General features: G+C 42.5%; 1 protein-coding gene across 1 annotated transcript in view; it reads right to left on the minus strand.

The window, feature by feature from the left end:
* Positions 1–21,619, minus strand: part of LOC121275728 (NAD(P) transhydrogenase, mitochondrial-like) — a 180,883-nt gene that overhangs the window by 16,283 nt on the left and 142,981 nt on the right. Inside the window, 2 exon segments of the mRNA XM_041183320.1 lie at positions 7,899–8,014; positions 16,459–16,577. Of these exon segments, the coding sequence (XP_041039254.1) occupies positions 7,899–8,014; positions 16,459–16,577 (235 nt within the window).

A 21,619-nucleotide genomic window follows, 5' to 3' on the forward strand; every position in this document is an offset into this window, starting at 1 on the left:
GTGTAGATGTACAAAGGGACCTAGGTATCCTAAAGCTAACATGCAGGTGCAGCAGGCAGTTCGGAAGGCAAATGGAATGTTGGCCTTTATCACAAGAGGATTAGAGTACAGAAGTAGCAAAATCTTGCTTCAATTGTATAGAACATTGGTTAGACCTCACCTGGAGTACTGTATGCAGTTTTGGTCCCCCTACCTTAGGGAGGATATTATTGCCACAGAGGGAGTGCAACAAAGGTTCACCAGACTTGTTCCTGGGATGGCAAGACTGTCCTATGAAGAGAGATTGGGGAAACTAGGCCTGTATTCTCTAGAGTTTCAAAGAATGAGAAGTGATCTCACTGAAACTTACCAAATACTTCAAGGGAAAGACAGGGTAGATGCAGGTAAAATGTTTCCCCTGGTTGGGGAGTCTAGGACCAGGTGACACAATTTCAAAATAAGCAGGAAGCCACTTAGGACTGAGTTGAATCTTTGGAATTCTCTGCCCAGAGGGCTGTGGAAGTTCAGTCACTGAGTACATTTAAAGCAAAGAATGACAGATTTCTAAATACCAATGACATAAAGGGGTATGAAGATAATGTGGGAAAAAGGCATTGAGGTGGATGATCAGCCATGATTGTATTGAAAGGTGGAGCAGGCTCGATGGCCTGAATGGCCTACTGCTCCCATGTTTCAACATTTTCAAGGTAAGTAATGTGCACTTACTAATGTTAACCACATGCTTGGATCAAATAATTCTTAAAAACATTACATAATGGATCGTTTCCCTGTCATTCTTTTTCAACAAGGTACTGATATGGAGACAAAACTGCTCATTTCAGTTGTCCAAAATTCTACAAATGACCACAAAAATAAAGATTTAAAAAATATTGTGGCTACACTAATTTTCAGTAGTTTGTCTTCTAAACTCCGTTTTCAGTTGTTCCAAGATTTTGTGGACAGTGGGTGGTGGTCGATGATGTAACTAGAGCCTCATACCACAATGTGAGTTCAATCCCAGGGATAGTAACATTAATTGTTTTTTTTTTAAATCGTCAGCCAAAATCTGTCAAGTATTTTTAAAACACTTGTGTGCTTGATTTTCTATAAGATCAAATCTAATATTTGCACGTACACATCAGCCACACTTTTTTTGGGCTGGTGGGGATTAGATGAGAGAGGGGAAAGGGAAGTATGTAGTACAATTTTTCCCTTTAGAATACATCTGTATTCATACATATGTGTTGATAACACATTTCATTTGGACCACAGTGAGTGTGAAATAAATCAGGTCACTCATCAACTTTTATATGTAACTGCCACATTAAAATCCCTGGCCAATATTTCCACTCACTTGTCGTGAAGTCTATTCCTCTTCCTGCTACATCACTTGAGCTGAATTACAAGCTCTGCAAGACTGTTCCATGTAAAGTTGAAATTTAAATCCCAATTTCTAGCCATTACCAGAACTGTATACTTCCACTGTTCGATGCCCTTGCCCATGTTTCACCCTCATTGTGACTGAAGCTCTTAGCTATGCTTTTGTGACCTCTAAACCAAATTTCTCCAATTATCGAGTCATTGGTTGCCCGACCTACTCAAGCTCCAACATGTTCAAATTTTATTGCCAACGTTTATTGTCCCTCACTTCTCTTGTTGTCAGTCAGCGCTGGCTCCCAGTTCTCCAACAACGAAGACGTCTCACCTGTAGAGCCATCACAGCATTCACCAGCACCCTCCACCTGTCCAGGGACACAGACCTTGGTGGCTCATAGATCTAGTTTAGGCTTGGGTCATACTCTGGTGGTCATCTCACAGACATGTGTCCACAGCAGGCAGAAGCAGTGACGGCCAAGGCCTCTGGCACCCAGAGGATGCTGGAGAAGAGGCCCCTGCTAAGTCAGAATTAGATGACAAGCCTCTGGAAGTGGCCTAAGAAAAGATGCTGGAATATCAAAGAGATACACGGGAAGTTCAGTCAGAGCTGTCAGAGGCCCTCAACAGAGTAGTACAAGAGATGGGGGCATCTGTCCACATGCTCTTTGATGTCATGGCTTCAGCATGTGATAACATGAAAGTCGCCATGGGGAAGATGGCAGACGCCATAGAGGTGCAGATCCAGCAGGTTCTGCCAGATTTGCACTTGGACCTGCACTCCATTGTTCGAGCCATGGGTCTTTTTCTGAAGTGGCTAGATGAGAGGCGGACTGGGCACCTCGACCTCCCTCCACGTGATCAGGGAGGGGATCTCGGGCAAAGGGAGGAGCAGTATCATGTGGCCCCTCTGGGGGTATCCACCCAGGACACTCCAAGGATGTCCAGGCATTTCCAATCCCCTTTGCCTGTGACCCCATCAGCAGCAGCTGCTCAGGCTGCAGAGGGTGCGCCTGCCCCTGAGCAGGAGACCCGAAGGAGGCTGGGGCCCTCCAGAGGAAGCCCGCCAAAGTCATCACAGGAAAGAGGGCATAGTAGTTAGCAGACTGCCTCCGCCTCTGCTGCAGATGTCAAGAACGCACCCAGGCGGAGTGGTTGAATTAGAAAAATTAAGGAGATTTGAATGATCACTGGTGGCAAGGGCGTACAATCATTGTATATAGTTTTGGCAGTAGTAAATATATGTTAGCTTGCACTGATTGGAAGTCTCCTGAATTCATTCTTACTGCTAGTTGTCGTAATGGTCGCATGCACTCCAGCCCGTCCAGGTGAAGGACATCCTGGGGGACCTGGTATGGGTCTTCCTCCCACTGCCTGCGCATGGAGACATTGCTCTTTAACAATGGTGATAAGAGCTATATGCGAGAAACATTCCACTCACACTATTCCACTTGCCTCCACTGCCCTCGAGACTCTATAGAGCGACTTTAGCCTTGCTGTAATAAAAAGACTAACCACATGAACCCATGGCACTTCCCTGGGAGCACGAAGGTTTGCAGTCATGAGTTGGCTGTCATTCACCTGCATGACCTTTGTAGACATCCACCTCCCTCCCTCAACTTCTTCCTTCATTCTGAATGGAGCAGATGACAAATGGATCAGAGTAAACAGCAGCTCTATACATTGCGGGGATGTCATTGTAATGAGAACCCTCAAGGCCAGATCTGTTGTCATGCAGGCTTCACCAGAGAGTATGGATTTCAAAAGCAAAAAGCTTTCATGCAGTCTCCACATGATTATAATTTGGTTGTCCAATTGTTCTGACCTTCAGCTCCACCCACCTCAATGTTTTGGAGTTGGACATCAAGGGTGTTGTCTTGGTATTGAGCTGCCTGTGTCTCAGGATGGTGCATGTAATGTTTGACACTGTTTCCATTACCTTTTACCCTCCTCCGGTCACCCACCAACTTCCCCCCATCACCACTGACCATCCCCCTCAACCTAATGTGACCTTCACTCTCCCCTCGGTAACCCTTGAACCTCCCCTCATCACCCTGGACCCTATAATCATTAACCTGGACATGCCTTCCCTCCCAGATGAGTTGACACCAGTCACCATGCCCATGCCCACCCTGATCCTGCCTACTCCCCGTAATCCATGCCACGGTTCCTGTCTCCCTCAACGACCCTATGGATGAAAACTACATCTGCCGCATACAAACTCTGACCCTACCGCCCTTCGGCATCCCACTTCCCCCTCTCACCAAGGCTCCTTTGACAGCATCTTCCAAATCCATGACCTCTACTAACTGAAGGATAAGGGCGGCAGACACATGGTAAGACCACCAGCTGCAAGTTTCCTTCCAAGCCACATACCATGCAGACTTGGAACTACATCGCCATTCCTTCACTATTGTTGGGTCAAAATCCTGGAACTCCCTCCCTAACAGCACTGTGGGTGTGCCTACACCATATGGCCTTCAGCAGTTCAAGAAGGTGGCTCACCACCTCCTTCTCAAAGGCAATTAGGGGTGTGCAATAAATGCTGGACTAGCCAGTGACACCCACATCCCATGAAAGAATATTCAAAAAAATGCAAGCTATTATTAGTGGTGGCTCCATGGTTACTGGCCACCCTCCATTATTCACATGGAAGGATCAACAATAAGTCAGGTGGTGATTGCAGATAGGACGATGGTGAGAAGGTGAAGCCCAGGTCAATTCTTCCCTCTGTAATCTAGGAAACAAAGCCAATCTTGGTAACCCAGCACTGTCCCAATTGAGATGACAAACTGTATGCTAAGCTTTACTCGATAGTTTGCTGAGTGATCAGGGAGCACCACCTCAACAATCTTGTGACTGAAACTACTGTAAAACTTTACTCTGGATCAATCCCACCACAAAACATCACAAAGCACCATAACAATTTAGTGATTCTGTGAAAACCTTTCCCCTTCTACAATATATTGTGTTGAAATGAAATCCAAGAGCAACACATTCACATTGTCGCAACCAAAAACTTTGAACTGATTAATATGTCAGAGTTGATACTTAACAAGACTACTGGCTGACAGAATTTAGGAATAAATTAGATCAAACATATCTGCCATTGACAAATAATTGTTATAAAATTTGTTGAAATTTTCTTAAGGAGGATGGATAGCATTTTGCCTTAATTATCAAAGTAAAAGAAAAAAATTAAATTATTTCAGGTACTTTAATCTGTTTGGTGTAATTATTATTACTTGATTAGTAGCCATCTAATTAAGTAATAATGACAACACCAGACAGATTAAATTGTCTTGCACTGTTGAATATAGGTCTATTTAGATTCAAAAAGCAATAGCTAAGGTGCCACGCAAGAGATTATTACACAAAATTAACACTCATGGGATTAGAAGTAATATATTAACACAATTGGCTATTGGTTAATGAATGGACAAACAAATTAGGAATAAACTGGTCATTTTCAGGTTGGCAGGCTGTAACTAGTAGGGTATCACAAGAATCAGTATTTGGCTTCAGCTATTTACAAAGCATATTAATCAGCAAACTCCGATACATTACAAAACAAAAACAAAAACAGAATTACCTGGAAAAACTCAGCAGGTCTGGCAGCATCGGTGGAGAAGAAAAGAGTTGACATTTCGAGTCCTCATGACCCTTCGACAGAACTTGACAGAACTTCAAGTTCTGTCGAAGGGTCATGAGGACTCGAAACGTCAACTCTTTTCTTCTCCGCCGATGCTGCCAGACCTGCTGAGTTTTTCCAGGTAATTCTGTTTTTGTTTTTGTTTTGGATTTCCAGCATCCGCAGTTTTTTTGTTTTTATCTTCGATACATTACAGTCGGTCCCTATATCTAAGCATATTAATGACTTAGATGTAGGGACTGACTGCAATATATCCAAGTTTGCTGATGATACAAAACCAGGTGGTAAAATAAGCTGTGAGGAGGATGCAAAGAGGATACAAAGGGATGTGCACAGGCTAAGTGAGTAGGGAAGAATGTGGAACATGGAAAGTAATGTAGTAAAGTGTGAAGTTATTCACTTTGTTAGGAAAAATAGAAAGGCAGAGTATATGTTAAATGATGAGAGAGCGTGAAATGTGTGCATTTAGAGGGACTTGGATATCCTTGTACATGAATTACACAAAGTTAACGTGCAGGTACAGCAATCAAGAAGGAATTCACATGGTATGTTAGCTTATATTACAAAGGGATTGGAGTGTAAGAGTTAAGAAATCTTATTGTGATTGTATAGGGCCTTAGTGAGAACACACCTGAAGCACTGTGTGCTGTTTGAGTTGCCTTATCTAAGGAAAGGCATACTTGTCCTAGTGGGAGTGCAATGAAGGTTGTCTAGGCTGGTTCCTGGGATGAAGGCATTATCCTATATGGATGGATTCAGTAGACCAGATTTATGTTCTCTGGAGTTTAGAAAAATGTGAGGCAATCTCATTGAAATATATAAACTTCTGAAGCGCCTTTTCAGAATAGACACTGGGAGAATGTTTCCCCTGACTAGGGAGTTTAGAACTGGGGGTCATGATCTCAGAATAAGAGGTTGGCCCTTTAGGATTAAGCTGAGGAGAAATTTTGTCACGCAAAGAGTTGTGAACCTTAAAATTCTCTATCCCAAAGAACTGTGGATGCTCAGTGTTCAGTATATTCAAGTCAAATATCAATAGATTTTTCAACAGTAAGCGAGTCAAGGAATATGGCGATAGTGTGGGAAGGTGGAGCTAACGTAAAAGATCAAAAGATGTCAGAGCAGATTTAAAACCCAAAAGGCCTACCCCTGCTCCTATTTCTTATGTTCTTAATTTGAAGATGAGTCTGCAGGTCAGTCCCTTGTCCTCAGTTGTCCGGTAATATACATGCAAAGTTTACTATTTCTATTTTTCAATTTAATATAAGGTCTGGATAGAATCGGTCACTAGTAGGAAAGTCATTTTTTTTATTCATTCATGGAAGGTGAATGCTCTTAGCAAGGCCAGCATTTGTTGTCTATCCCTGTTGCCCTGAGAAAATGTTGGTGAACTGCCTTCTTGAACCACAGCAATTCGAGTAGTATAGGTATGCTCAGTGTATTAGGGAGGGAGTTCCAGGATTTTGATCCAGCAACAATGTGTCTTGGTGGTGTTTGACTTGGAGGGTAACTTGTACTTGGTGGTGGTGCAGCCTTTCTGCATTTAAACAATACTCTACTTTTCTACTCTTCCTGCAAAAGTGGACAACGTCACACTTTTCCACATTATACTCCATCTGCCAATTTTTTGCCCAATCACTTAACCTATCAATGTCCCTTTGCAGACTCTTTGTACCCTCCTCACAACTTACTTTCCTACCTATCTTTGTATCATCAACGTACTTGGTGTTATGGCCAATGCAGTTGGTAAAGCAGAGTTATTTAAAAATCCCAGAGGGAAACTATAATCAACTGTCACAACCTATAATTTTAAGTGTTATGTTTGAGATGCGACTCTAACTTCAGGAATCAGACCACCAGTTCTTGAGGTTTTACATTAAAGTAAATGAAACATTTAATTAATTTACACATGTTAAAATATATATACACATGGCTACAAATTACTACTATCATAACTTTTAACAAATTCCCAAACTAATCTCCATTAAGGCAACAGCAACCCGTAGACTTAACCAAACACCAGGCAAAGCATTTTCACATTACGAATTCAAAATTAGGTTCTTTTCACTTTGGTTGCTGTGGAGCCAGTTGGAGGCTTATAGCTGCTTTTCTCACATTGCCTCTCTTCTGCACACCCAAAACAGTCTTGTTATTCCTACCACTGTCCATTGAATGTTAATTCTCGTTATATCAACAACGAACTAAACCACTCTAACAATAAAACCCCTTTCATAGTACCAATTTTATTAGTAATTTAAATATATTGCTTGGTAGCTGCTAGATAGGTGTCCGTTTTCACCCTACTTCTTGAATGCTCTATTCAAAAAATGCAAATGCTCGCTACCTCTCTTACATATCAAAACTAGTACACGTCAGAGCACCCAGACTAGCTAGCTTTAATCCAATTAAGACACACCCACAGACTAAACCTCTATTTTGAAAGAAAAATATTTTCCAATAATATTATATACATTAATAGCTTCATGGCACATGGCTACCATACAGTCTGTCCCTTCATCCAAGTTATTATTATACATCGTAAATAACTGAGGCCCCAGCACTGTTCCCTGCAGCACCCCACTAGTTACAGTTTGCCAACTTGAAAATGACCCATTTATCACGACTCGCTGTTTCCGGTTAGTTAGCCAATCCTCTTTACATGCTAATACATCATCCCTAATGCCATGAATTATTACCTTCTGCAAATTTCCTCCTTTCCCATCGCACCTGAAGGCATCAACTCCTTTCTGAAATTTGCCTCCAAACCTTGCCCATTTGCTTATTATCCAAAAGCCTTGACAGCAACACATAGTACAATGGCACTTTTATTTTAATTATAGCACATCAATGAGACAAGATCATTTTTCATTGGTTTCTTGCCTTCTTTACTCACTTGTTTAGATTTCCAGACTTCCAGCACAGGCATTCCAGCGATGATTGAATTTGGATCTTCTTGAGCTGCTGAGTTAACTGTGTCATTTGCTCCAATAACTAGCACCAGATCAGTTCCTGAAAATGGAGGAATTATTTAAGGCTAAGAAGCAGAAAAAGAAATAAATATCCACATTATCTTTTTGAATCTTCATAAACTGATTTAGTTATTGTTATTAGAGATTTGCACAGATGGCACTCTCATATTATCAGTACAGTATAAAGTGATCATAGTGGAGGGGCAAAGAACCTCAAGACAAACCAGTCTGGGTATGAGGAAGTGAGGGAAACAGCATGCTACACAGAGAAATACACTTATATGGCAACTATCAAGATTTCTGGACTTTAAAAAAGCTACCTGGCCAATAGTATGTTCTGGAGAGAGTGATATCATTATATTTATATGAGCAAAGAAAAGTTATATTTGCATACAAGGGCCCATAACTTCAGGTCTCCAAACGGTTGCATCAGGAGATACCCCAGAAGTTGCGCTTTGGGACCCCCCTACCCCACTCGCAAGGTGGCTGGGACCTTTAAACTTACCTGCTTTACAGAGAAAGAGGAAACTACCTCTCAGCATCTACCCTGTCAAGCCCCCTAAGAATCTTATAGGCAGGATTCTTCAGGCAACGTGCGGGGGCGGGCCCAACACGCCGACACGTAAAATGACACGCGATGGTACAGTGGGGGATATGCCAGGCCATGAGGTTACAAATTGTGCTCGAGTACAATTCTGCTGCTGCCGATGGCCCACAGCACCTCATGGATGCCCAGTCTTGAGTTGCTAGATCTTTTGGAACTCTATCCCATTTAGCACAGTGGGTAATGCCACACAACATGATGGAGGGGGGACTTGATCTCCACAACGACTGTGCGGCAGTCACTCCTACCGATACTCTCATGGACAGATGCATCTGCGGCAGACAGGTTGGTGAGGATGAGGTCAAGTATGTTTTTCCTTCTTGATGGTTCCCTCACCACCTGCCGCAGACCCAGTCAAGCAGCTATGTCCTTTAGGACTCGGCCAGCTCGGTCGTTAGTGGTGCTACTGAGCCAATCTTGGTAATGGACATTGAAGTCCCCCACCCAGAGAACATTCTGCGCCCTTGCCACCCTCAGTGCTTCCTCCAAATGACATTCAACGTGGAGGAGCACGAATCAATTAATGCATTTACTTCTGCTGCCTGTCCAACCTTAAGCATGGCGGGCAGGCGAAAAGGCCAAGCGACCTTTAAGTCTTTTAGAAAACGGTTTCCTAAAGCTTTTACCACTTAAATTAAAAATGTTCCTGTATTATAAAAACATGTCCCTCAAAGTTTATTTTCTCCCTCCTTTTTTGTTGTCATCTTTTGTTGGTTGTTAAAACTTTCCCAATCCTCTGGTTTACCACTAATCTTTGCCATATTGTATGTTTTTTCTTTCAATTTGATACCATCCTTAACTTCCTTGGTTAACCACGGTTGGTTCCCTTCCTAGTATCCTTCTTCCTCACTGGGATATATCTTTGTTGTGAGTCATGAAATATTTTCTTAAATGTCTGCCATTGTTCATCAACCTTCTTTTCTGCTAAACTCCTTTCCCAGTCCACTCCAGCCAACTCTGCCCTCATTCCTTTTTAATTACCCTTATTTATGTTTAACACAGTTGTTTCTGACCCAGGTTTCTCACTGTCAAACTGAATGCTAAATTCTATCATGTTAAGGTCACTGTTTCCTAGGCGATCTTTCACTCTGAGATCATTTATTAAACCTGCCTCATTTCACATTACCAGATCCAAAATAGCCTGATCCCTGTTGGATCCATAACATATTGTTCTAGGAAACTGTCCCGAATACACTCTACAAATTCTTGCTCATGTCTACCTCTGCCAATCTGGTTTTCCCAATTACATGAAGATTAAAGTCATCCATGATTAAGGTACTGCCTTTTTTACAAGCCCTCATTATCTCCTGATTTATTCTCTGTCCTACAGTATAGCTACTGTTAGGGGGCATATAAACTACTCCCACCAGTGTCTTCTTCCTTTGTTATTTCTTACCTCAACCCACATGGATTCTACATCTTCTGATCCAAGATCCTTTCTTGCTATCGTACTGATTCCATCTCGTACTAACAAAGCTACCCCACCACCCTTTCCTTCCTGCCTATCCTTTTGAAAAGTCACATACCCCTGAACATTTAGTTCCCAGTCTTAATCTCCATGTAACCATGTCTCCGTAATGGCTATAAGATCATACCCATTAACCTCTATTTATGTCCTTAATTCATTTATTTTGTTCCGAATACTATGTGCATTTAAGTAAAGAGCCATTAATTTTGTCTTTTTATCATTTTTTCCCCCTTTGACCCTATTTGCTGCTTTTTTTTAATGTTTGTGCACTCTATCCCTTCCTGTCACACTCTGGATATCATTATCTAAATAGCTGTCCTGCAATGATGCCATATTCTTTTGCTCTGTAAGCCTATGTATCCCCTCTCCAGGAACCTCCCCCTCTCTATTTAGTTTAAATCCCTCTCTACAGCCCTAGTTATTCAATTCACCAGGACACTGGTCCCAGCACTGTTTAAATGAAGCTCGTCCCACCAGAACAGTTCCCTTCTACCCCAGTACTGGTACCAGTGCCCCATGAACTGAAACCAATTCCTCCCACACCAACATTTGAGCCTTGCTCCTTGACTTTATTTACTCTATGTCAGTTTGCCCGTGGCTCAGGTAGCAATCCCGAGATTATTACGTTGGAGGTTCTGCTTTTTAATTTAGCTCCTAACTGCTCAAATTCGTTCGGCAGAACCTCCTTTCTAGTCCTATCAATGTCATTGGTAGCGACGTGGACGACGACAACTGGATCCCTACCCTCCCACTCTAGATTGCTCTCCAGCCCTGAGGAGATGTCCTTAGTAGATCAAACTATGCAGTAGATAAATCAGTATCTCAAAGAGAATGGAAGGTTAACATTTCTGATTTAATTCTTATCACACATCTATTGAACAGTTGAACCTTGAATTTTTTTTTCCTTCCAAATGCTGACTCACTTGGATTTCCAGCTTTTTTAATTTCATGTTTAGCACATTCGTTATTTATCTCCCCTCCCCAACAAGCCCCCTATTAATTGGTATATTTGTCTTTTGGACAAGGTGTTCAGTTGGCAATGAATAACTTCACACAATCTAGAATGCCTGCTTCAGCGTCTACTGCATTTACCTATCACTTGACTTTTCCTTCCATGCAAAGATATCCACATATTAAGCAAACTGATCAGATAGATGGAGAAATTGAGGTTGTGTCTCCAAAGTTTTAAATTTATGATTGTATACACCAGTCCAAAAAGGCTAGCTGTACTGTACATACATAATTCAGAACTAGAAGTGAAAACCACAGCCAAGTACTCATTCAATGCATTTTAAACATGGTATGTTGGCCTTTTTTTGCCTTGCTCTAGCCCAATAAAACTTTTACAAAGTTAATAAAATCTGACCTATCCATTACTCAGAAAAATAAATAAAATATTTTTTTAAAGAAGTTCAACTCAAGAAATATGCAAATAAAAATGCCTGTGTAACCACAAGATTTAATTCACTCAGCTCCATCTTTTCCCCAAAAACTACTAAAGTTTTAGTGCAGCGTGAAGAACACTACGAGACTGAAATCCACAAGCTGCAGCTGTTGTCTGCAGTTTAAGTTAACTATCTACAAACCAGTTAGCACATTACAGCCTTTGGACTTTCAGGACTGTGAAATCATTCTGCACCAAACATTGAAAAACTATGAAGTAGACGTGTACTGTGTTTCTCAAATTCCACATGACAATTCTTAAAAGGAATTACTATATTTTTTTAGATATAACAGGCAAATAGGGTGAAATTCTTACAGGCAAAGGGAGGCAGGGTTTGGGTGTGCACAAGGAGATAAATCCCTCAAAACTGATGCCAGATCGGGATCCTGATATCATTCCGTTCGATTCCAGATTTCACCTGGGTAGGTTTGAAAGCAAGAGGGGAATCACCATGCAGCTGTCAGGTAAGGCATTTAAATATTCTAAGTCATTAAGTTCAGTTTTTAATCAAGGATTCTTGCTTTAACAGCCAGTGTCCAGGTTTCTCAAGCCATCAATTACTTGCCAGAGTCACAGAGGTGAGTGCACAGCAAAGAGTGCACCTTAAGCGAAACTGACAGGCTGGAAAGCCTTTGATCAGTGAAACTGAGGAGCTCCAGCCATGGCCAGGTGAGAGGCTGGTACTCACATCACCCCTTCTCAGAGTATACTTTCACTGCTTAACAGATGATCACCAACTTCTTGAAAGTCACTTCATCTGTCTAGCACTTCACTCACCTTGAGCTGCATGTCTATGCTCTCAGGCTTCACATGGCATGGGTAGCAGCTTATGTAGCTCGAACTTGCACCCCTAATAAAGAAGATGAGGAGAAGCAATGCCATCACCAAAACCGATAGCAGCAGCAGCAACACCATCAACATCTGCTGCTATTTCCTCAGCCAGACGCCACTCCACAGGACAAGGATGGACACAGAGATCCAGCTCAAAGAAGGTGAGACCCTTAACTTAGGGTCTACAGGAAGAGGATCAGCTCTCACAATGTGTCTGAGTACCAAAGCCTCAGGAGGCATCTGCAGGTTCCTGGAACAAGACCTCCTTCACAGTGGACCAGATGAACATGCATTGCCAGTGGTCATCAAAGTGCTTGTCACTGGAGAAGCACTCCCTCCCTAGGTTTCTGCCTTTCCCTGGAGTTCTGTGCTCTTGTCTCCTGTAAGGAGAGACAGAGTTATGAGTCTACATAATGGAAATGAAGGAAAGGCAACATTTGTGGAGGGTAACTGTGAGGCATAGGTGCAAATAGGATGAGATGAGATGCCTGGAAAGAAGAGGATGAATGGAGCTCAAGATGTGTTGTCCTAAGGACTTTGTGAAGGAGAATGTTGGGGAAGTCAGAGGATGGGGCCTGAAAGTGTTGTGCCAGTCAACTTTCCCATCCAACTGGGGCGGGTAAGCGTGATCGGCGGGCCCAGATCAGTCAGGGACTGCTGACCTCGATTGGCCCCCGACCGTGATTTCACACTGGCTGGCCAATTAACAGCCAGCCAACGTGATAAGCATGCTGAGAAGCTCAGCACTGCTGGGATGGGAATGGGAGGAGGGCGAGCACTGACAGAAAGCTCCTTCAAGGCAGATAGCTGCCTCAGGGAGTTGAAGACTTGAAAAGCATTAAATAAAGCTTTTAAAATCAGGAAAAAGCATCACAATCAGTCACCTGGACATACGCATGATGAAAGTGCTGTCCATAGATTTTTATTTTTCTTTCATTTAATAATAGAAACCTCATACCAACCTTGGATGGGGTTTCAAGGAAAATGAAAAGTCTGCCTGGCTGATTCCCCCGTCCGCCAACCATAAAGTTGGACGGAACATGAAAAATCGGAGACAACTGCATCTTTAATTGCTGGCAGACGCGTTTGGCTTTAGCGGGCGCCCACTGAACAAAATATCTCATGAGCGCGGTATGATGTTGGGAATGTCATCTCGTGCAATTTCAAGTCCGAACGGATCGGGCACGCGCCTGCAGGCCAAGCTAAAAGTTCTGCCTTTGATGTCCTTGATCCTCTTCATTCACTGTCTCAAGGGTAAAGGGAGCATACTCCTGCTGTTGGTTACTGCTCCTTTGTTGGTCACATCTAACCTTGGCTCATTGGTTAGAAAGGTTCCACCTATCCTAGGGGAAGCTCACTGCACAGCGGCCCTTCAGATCCTTTAGCTGCACCTTGAGGTAAGAGTGAGTGACCCGGGGAGCAGCCTTCCCAGGTCACCTCTCCATTCCTGTGGCTGATGCAGCCTTAAAAGTCCATGTGCAGATGAGCTATTTCAACTGATGATGAAGTCGCTTACATTAGAAATCCTTCCATTCCAGTGTGTGATCCTGCCTGCCCTCCCTAATTGGTCTGGGAATCAGGACGCTAATGCAGTGGCTCAGTAAAAGAGCCATGGCAAAGCTTGTTGGGCCCAGCACATCAGTGCAAAAGATAAGGCTGAAGCATTCGCAACAATCTTCAGCCAGAAATACTGAGTGTATGATCCATCTCGTCCTCCTCCGGAGGTCCCCAGCATAACAGATGCCAGTTTTCAGCCAATTCGATTCACTCCACATAATATCAAGAAATAGTTGAAGGTATTGGATACTGAAAATTGTATATTCTGACAATATTCTGGCAATAGTACTGAAGACTTGCCGCACCCCTAGTCAAGCTGTTCCAGTGTAGCTACAACACTGGCATCTACCCAACAATGTGGAAAATTTGCCCAGGTATGCATCTACACCACATGGACTGCATCTACACATCATGGACTGCAGCAGTTCAAGGAGGCATCTCACTACCACCTTCTGAAGGGCAATTAGGGATGGGCAATAAATGCTTGACAAGTCTGCTATGCCCACCTACCGTAAATGATTTTTTAAAAAATCCAGCTGGTTCCCAACTTTCTTAATGGTCCTCCCATTTTGGAAGGGACTATTAGTTTAAAATTCTGTCCATTGTTCTTAAAGGTCTGAACAATCTTTTGAAAACATGCTTAGAACATATTTTATCCCAATTTCTTGCTTCTTTCTCTATTCAACAGTATCTTGTATTTCTTTGCTTGATACAGTTTTTCATATTTTTTCATTATTTTACTGTTAATTTCTGTATATATTTTTATTTTGGTTTCACTTTTATCCATTTAGTTTTTTTGCCAGTTGCCTTGTAACTACTTTGGGACTCTTGAAGATAATCATCAAGGAGACCATAACTTGCTATGAAGCATTTACTAGACATACTTAAAGTAACGCATAACTCCTTCATATGTTCTAATTCCAATGGATACTGTATCAGACACAACCATCTCCACTCATCATCCTGTCCTAAAACATCACAAATTTCTTACCCCACAGTACTTCTCTTGCTCTTCAATAGCTCAACACATGTCCTAAACTTAAAAATTTTCCACTTCCACTGCCTCCTCCGTCAGGCTATATCACATATTTATCACCTTCTGCATGAATATTTTAACGAGTATTCACCTTTTGTTGTCCATATTCTCTATTGATTATCCTCAGGTTCAGTTATCTATTCCCTTGGAACTCCTAAATATTTTAATAAGGTCACTTCTAACATATCGTTTTACCAACGTAAGTTTCCGAAGCGCCTTTAGTTTTTCCTCATCGCTCAGATGCCTGACAGCTTTTATCAAAATACTTGCCCTTACGTATATTCCTTCCAAAGCTGGTAACTCCCCTGCAATATGGTACTCAGTACATCACATAATATTCAAGGTGGGGAGAGATCAGTGCTTCCAAGTTCATCATCATTTCCTGAAACCTGTGCTTGAGCGTTCACACTATGCATCCTAAGGTCTTATTTTCCCTTTTTACCACAGCTGCACAAAGTGTTGAAGGTTTATGTATGTTTTTGACTAAAACTCCAGCCCCTCCTCCTGTTTGTTCCTCTAGTATATTCTGTTTGCATTTATTTCTTTTCCTTGCTTTATGGCTGTGTATTTTCTATATTAAATGATCTTTCCCGCTTTTGGTCCAGTTCTTCAACCTGTTCAGCTCCCTCTGCAATTGATCTGTTGCTGCTTACTATCCATAACTTTTCCCACTTTGGTTTCAAATTTACCATCCCTGCTTAAAACATTAATATACATTGAAAACAGCAATGGCTCCAGAAGTGAGCCCTACAGTAACTGAAACATCACTGAGGATATGTAAACCTGTAGGTTGTTGCTCTGTTAACAATTACCCTTTGAATCCTCTGACTGATGGGTTGAAGTTTCATCTTGGGTGTGGGAAATAAGAATCGGGACTGTTTCTGGGTCCCAAAATCTGGCCCCAGGGGAGAAACAGTTACTCCTTGGAACACTCCTCTAATTGGAGAGAGGTTCCCAGACCAATTAAGGGCAGAAGGCAAGATTTCAAAGCTGGAGGACCAAACAGAGGCCTTGAGAGGAGGCTGCAGTCTGCAAGGAAGGGTAAGGATCTGAGAAGGTGCTTCAACATGAATGCTCCTTTTCAGCAATGTTTTTAAAAATTTAAATAAAAAAACCGAAAAAGCAGCCAGGCCACCACTGTGGGGAGCAATCCCTCTACAGGACAGCTTGTGGCTGGACTTGCTCCAAGTCAAGCAAGAAGGCCTCCCTGGAGCACTGGGCCCCAACTTGTCCCCTGTCACACCTGGAAACTGAAAGCTGACTGGAAAATCCCAGCTGGCCTCCTCTCAATATCCTTAATAAGGCTCTCAATAAGCCTTATTGGCTGCCCGCTTCATTGGCATGGGTAGTCCTGCCAGGCCCTGAACCCTTCTCGGCAAAAATTGCCAGTGCCAGGAATGCGGTTGGGAAACCACCATGCCAGCTGCCTTTGCATGATTCCCAACCTCGCGGAACCCAAAAGTTCTGCCCAAAGATACAACATATTATTTACCAAAAGACCAAGGCTTTATTCCCTGAGGAAGCACCTTTTCCTAAACTCTTACCTGGAAAATCTGCATTGATTTCATCCATTTCCAATACAATATCATATGGAACTCCAGCTTCAGCAAGCAGCACATTCAGCTGTCCGGGCATTCGTCCTGCAACAGGGTGTATTCCAAACCTGGGTGTAAAGACAATCACATGTAACTAAATATCCCAGGCAACCTTTCCTTGCATCACTAATCTTGCAAGTCCTAAATTTCCTCTAGACTTTTAACAGAGTTTTCCTGCTAATGCCTGGTCTGACCATGGCATTTGAAGAGTCTTGTCCCTTTAAACCATTAAACCGCTATCACATAACAGGAAGATAATAACTATACAGTAGTAACAAAGCATGGGTTGGTCACCAATATTTTGCCCAAGTTATGAATTTTATTTCTCCTTCCCATGAGCACCAACTTGAAGAGACTCCTGATATGACTGAGATTTTCATACCTAGCACAAAGGAAGATGGTTATCATCATTGGAGTTCAATCATCTCAGTCCTGGGACATCGTTACAGGAGTTCCTCAGGGTAGTGTCCTAGGCCCAACCATCTTCAGCTGCTTCATCAATGACCTTCCTTCCATCATAAGTTCAGAAGTGGGGATGTTCGCTGTTGATTGCACAATGTTCAGCACCATTCACGACTCATCAGATACTGAAGCGGTCCATGTCCAAATGCAGCAAGACCTGGACAATATTCAGGCTTGGGCTGATGTGGCAAGTAACATTCACACCAGACAAGTGCTAGGGAATAACCATTTTCCCTTGACATTCAATGGCATTACCATTGCTGAATCCCCTACTCTCAACATCCTGGGTGTTACCATTGACCAGAAACTGAACTGGAGCAGCCATATAAGTATAGTGGCTACAAGAGCAGGTCAGAGGCTAGGAATCCTGCGGTGAGTAACTCTCCTCCTGAATCCCCAAAGCCTGTCCACCATCCTCAACAAGCTTGACACCATCCAGGACAAAGCAGCCCACTTGATTGGCACTCCATCCACCACTTTAAACAGTCACTTCTTTCACCACTAACAGAGTGGCAGAAGTGTGCACTATCTACAAGATGCACTTCAGAAACTCATCAAGGCTCCTTTGACAGCACCTTCCAAACCCGTGACCTCTACCTAGAAGGCCAAGAGCAGTAGGTGCATGGGAACACCACCACCTGCAAGTTCCCCTCCAAGTCACATAACATCCTGACTTGGAAATATATCACCATTCCTTCACTGTCACTGGGAGGTAAGGGGGAGGTAGTAGCATTGTGGTGTTGTCACTGGACTAGTATTCCAGGGACCCTGGGTAATGCTCAGGGGACCTGGGTTCAAATCCCATCATGACAGATAGTGAAATTTGAATTCAATATAAGTCTGGAATTAAAGGCCTAATGATGACCCACAAGACCATTGCCAATTGTTTTAAAAACCCATCTGATTCACTATTGTCTTTATAGGAAGGATGTGATTGCACTAGAGAGAGTACAGAAGAGATTTACCAGGATGCTGCCTGGGCTGGAGAGTTTTAGTTATGAGGAGAAACTGGATAGGCTGGGGTTATTTTCCCTGGAGCGGAAATGATTGAGGTGTATAAAATTATGAGGGGCATAGATAGGATAGACAGAAAGGAACTTCTCCCCTTGATGGAGGGATCAATAACCAGGGGGCATAGATTTAAGGTAAGGAGCAGGAGGTTTAGAGGGGATGTGAGGCAGAATTTTTTCAACAGAAGGTGGTAGGAATCTGGAACTCACTGCCTGAAAGGGTGGTAGAGGCAGAAACCCTCATGACATTTAAGAAGTATTTGGATGTGCACTTGCGATGCCATGGTATGCAAGGCTTTGGGCCTGGTGTTGGAAAATGGAATTAGAATAGTTAGGTACTTGTTTGACTGGCGCAGACTCAATAGGCTGAAGAGCCTTTTTCTGTGCTGTAGACCTCTATGACTCTATGGGTCAAATTCCTAGAATGCCCTCCCTAACAGTATTGTGGGGTACCAACACCACGCAGACTGCAACGGTTCAAGAAGGCAGCTCACCACCACCTTCTCAAGGGCAAATGGGGATAGGTAATAAATGCTGGCCCAGCCAGTGAAGCCCACGTCCCATGAATGAATTTTTAAAAAATTGCCTAACTCCTTACAGACCATTGGTCAGGTTTTTTTCAGAAAAAACTTATACTGAAATTCCAAATGTTTAATAAGAACGTGTGGACAGACAGACTGGCTAACAAAAGTAAGGCAGAGCTTCCTGAATGTATCAGTTGGACAGTTCCCTGGTCCGCAAGGAGCAATAAGCTCTACACACTACAAAAGATCTAATCCCTGATCTGTGCTACATTAGCTGATCTCATCTGGAGTGCTGACAGAGCGATTACTAAATTTGCCTCAGTGCCAGGGATGGGTGGGGGCATGTTTCCGGCTCCTGTTTGCTACTCAGAGACCACTGCTGGCCAGCAAATTCATATGGACATGAGTGAGGGTTGAATCAAACAGCCCAGCAATATCCAACCAACAGTCAATATCTAGGATCGCACAAGAAGAAAGGTCACTTGGATAAGGTACCCAAGTATCTGTTGCTCACAGATCATCGACAAGTACCAGATTCTTTGGAGAAGAGAGAAAGAAATGAATAATGCTCATCGTAGTGCTCAAAGATTATACATCACAGAATGATTGGGGCTTGAGCCTACAATTTATGATTCTCCAACGATTAATTCCTACCTCAGCATGTCCTCAGGATGTCTCAAGTGCTTCATAATTGAATGAAATACTTTTTGAAGTGTAATCATATTTATTGCATTGGAAGACACAGTGCCAAAGATCCAAATGTATAATTAAACTATTTTTGGCGGTGGTGGGAATGGAAGGAATATTGCCCAACATAGCTCCATATTCTATTTGAACAATACCAAGGGATATTTTACATCCACCTGAACAAGCAGGCAATACAGCTTGAAATAAGACCACAGCATTTTCATCAATGTAGCCCTTCCTCAACACCTCACTGAAGGGCCAGCTTAATGGGACTTAAACACGTGACCTTCTGGCTCATAGAGGTGTGTGTGCTACCAAATGAGACAAGGTGTCACTAACGTAACAATACTGATATGAGTGCAGTTTTTTAAATTTCATTTTTCTGAGCACAGTAAACTATAACTGAGCTAAATTAATGCAGTAAACATGCACTCAGTCATTCTTTTGGGTCAGGTAAATATTTGCATGGTGCTCACTTTTCAATGAGTTTTAGTGTACCCTTCTTGCCTTCAGAATGGGATAACTGCCCTAAAATCTGAGTTTTAGTGGGTAAGGTGAAGACTGCAAACCAACTCATGAGCTTTGAAGACATCATGGAATCATTTTTCACCCGGGACAGAAATTGGGTGGTGCAATTGTGCTACTTGCCTGAACTCCTCAGCCTGAGATTTGAACCATTTTGAGTGCTGGACCTCACTAACATTAAGCAACAAGCATTGAATTAGAACTCACAGGCAGCCTTTGTTCCTTTTTTTCTTGAAATTTTCTCAGCCTTTTTTATGATCTGGCCAAGTTCCTTGACTCTGCCTTTGTTCAGGTCTGGCAATGGACCTTCATGTACTCTGGTGCAGTCCTCCAGCTTCCATGTCTGTAATGGGGCTTTTCATTTAGGCAATCTTCAACTATGTCTTCAATTTTTCTTTATAGGCAATCTCCAGCTGTGTCTTCAATTTAGGTGTACTTCTCACAGGTCAGGCTTCAAAATCTTTAGTTTTTCATACCTTGAGATTCTGAGCTCCTTCTTCAGCTGCTTTGAAGTTCTGGGTTCATTCATTAGCTGCCACCATGTTGTAAAGGATCACCTGGTGTCTCACTAAGAGGTCTGGAGACTTGTATGTTTAAACATAAACCATTTATTGTTAACCCATAACTATGTACATATCCCAGGCACTGCCATGCATGGGCACTGTCTCCATGTTGGCTCCTTCCAGACTGTACTCCACAGTCTACTACCATGTGACTCTCTACATCATACCACTGATGGGACTGTTAGTCAGTCCCACATCAACCTTTGCTCTGCTGAACGCTCTTATACTACAATGACACATTGATATCCTTTAAAAGCATAGGCAACATGTTTCAAAGCCATGTGACACCCTCTTCCTAAAGGTGAAAGTAGCAGTTATGGGACAGAAAACAGCTGCAAAGATGCCTAGCAGGTTTTGCAATGGTGTTAACCATCATGGATACGGAACATAGTCATGTTCTGTTAACACTCATTAAATAGTGTTTTTTTTACTCCTTCAAATACTGTTGGCTTCTTACTAATGGCCTTAACATGCAGACTGAAGTTTTTCCATCCCAATACCACCTGTCTGGAATTAAGTACAAGTCTATAGTGTTCAAGTAAGCTATGAAGATACCTGAAGCACTTACACCCTAATCAGTGCCACCTGCACTTTATTTCCGCAGGTATTTCACCTTTGCATACATAGAATTTGAATCTTGCTGGTTATGTTTGTTTACTGTAGATTGCCAAATGAGCCAAATAATCCTTAGCTTGGAGGGATCCAGTAGCAAAGCTTCACTTCTGCAGGAAGAGCTGTCCCTATTCCAGATGTGGTTTGTAAGACATCCTGCAGAAATTAGTGCAACTCAAGAGAGTGGTGAGAATGCAGAACTTGCTTTCACAATAAGAAGTTGAACTACATAGTACAGATGCATTTAATGGGAAACTAGATAAGCAGATGAGGGTTATGCTGATAGAGTTAGATGAAGAGGGATGGGAGGCTTGATACGATCATAAATGTAGGCATTCGCTGGTGGGTCAAATGGCCTGTTTCAGTGCTGGAAATTCTATGAAATCCTGGGCAACTATCACTGACAATCCTGTGAAGTGGTGGCAGTGAAAAATGAAAGACTTGCATTTATAAAGCATGCTTCACAACCACGGGATGTCTCAAAGTGCTTTACAGCCAACAAAGTACTTTTTGAAATGTAGTTACTCTTGTAATGTAGGAAATGCAGTAGCTAATTTGCACCCTGTCATGCCCATAAACACAAACATGTTAATTACCAGATAATCTGTTTTTTGCAATGTTGATTGATGGAAAAAATATTTGCCAAGACACTGGGACAACTCCCCTGCTCTTCTTCAAAGTAGTGCCATGGGATCTTTTGCATCCACACAAGTAGGCAGATGGGACC

Source organism: Carcharodon carcharias, chromosome 1 (genome assembly GCF_017639515.1).
Source record: "Carcharodon carcharias isolate sCarCar2 chromosome 1, sCarCar2.pri, whole genome shotgun sequence".
Taxonomy (NCBI): domain Eukaryota; kingdom Metazoa; phylum Chordata; class Chondrichthyes; order Lamniformes; family Lamnidae; genus Carcharodon; species Carcharodon carcharias.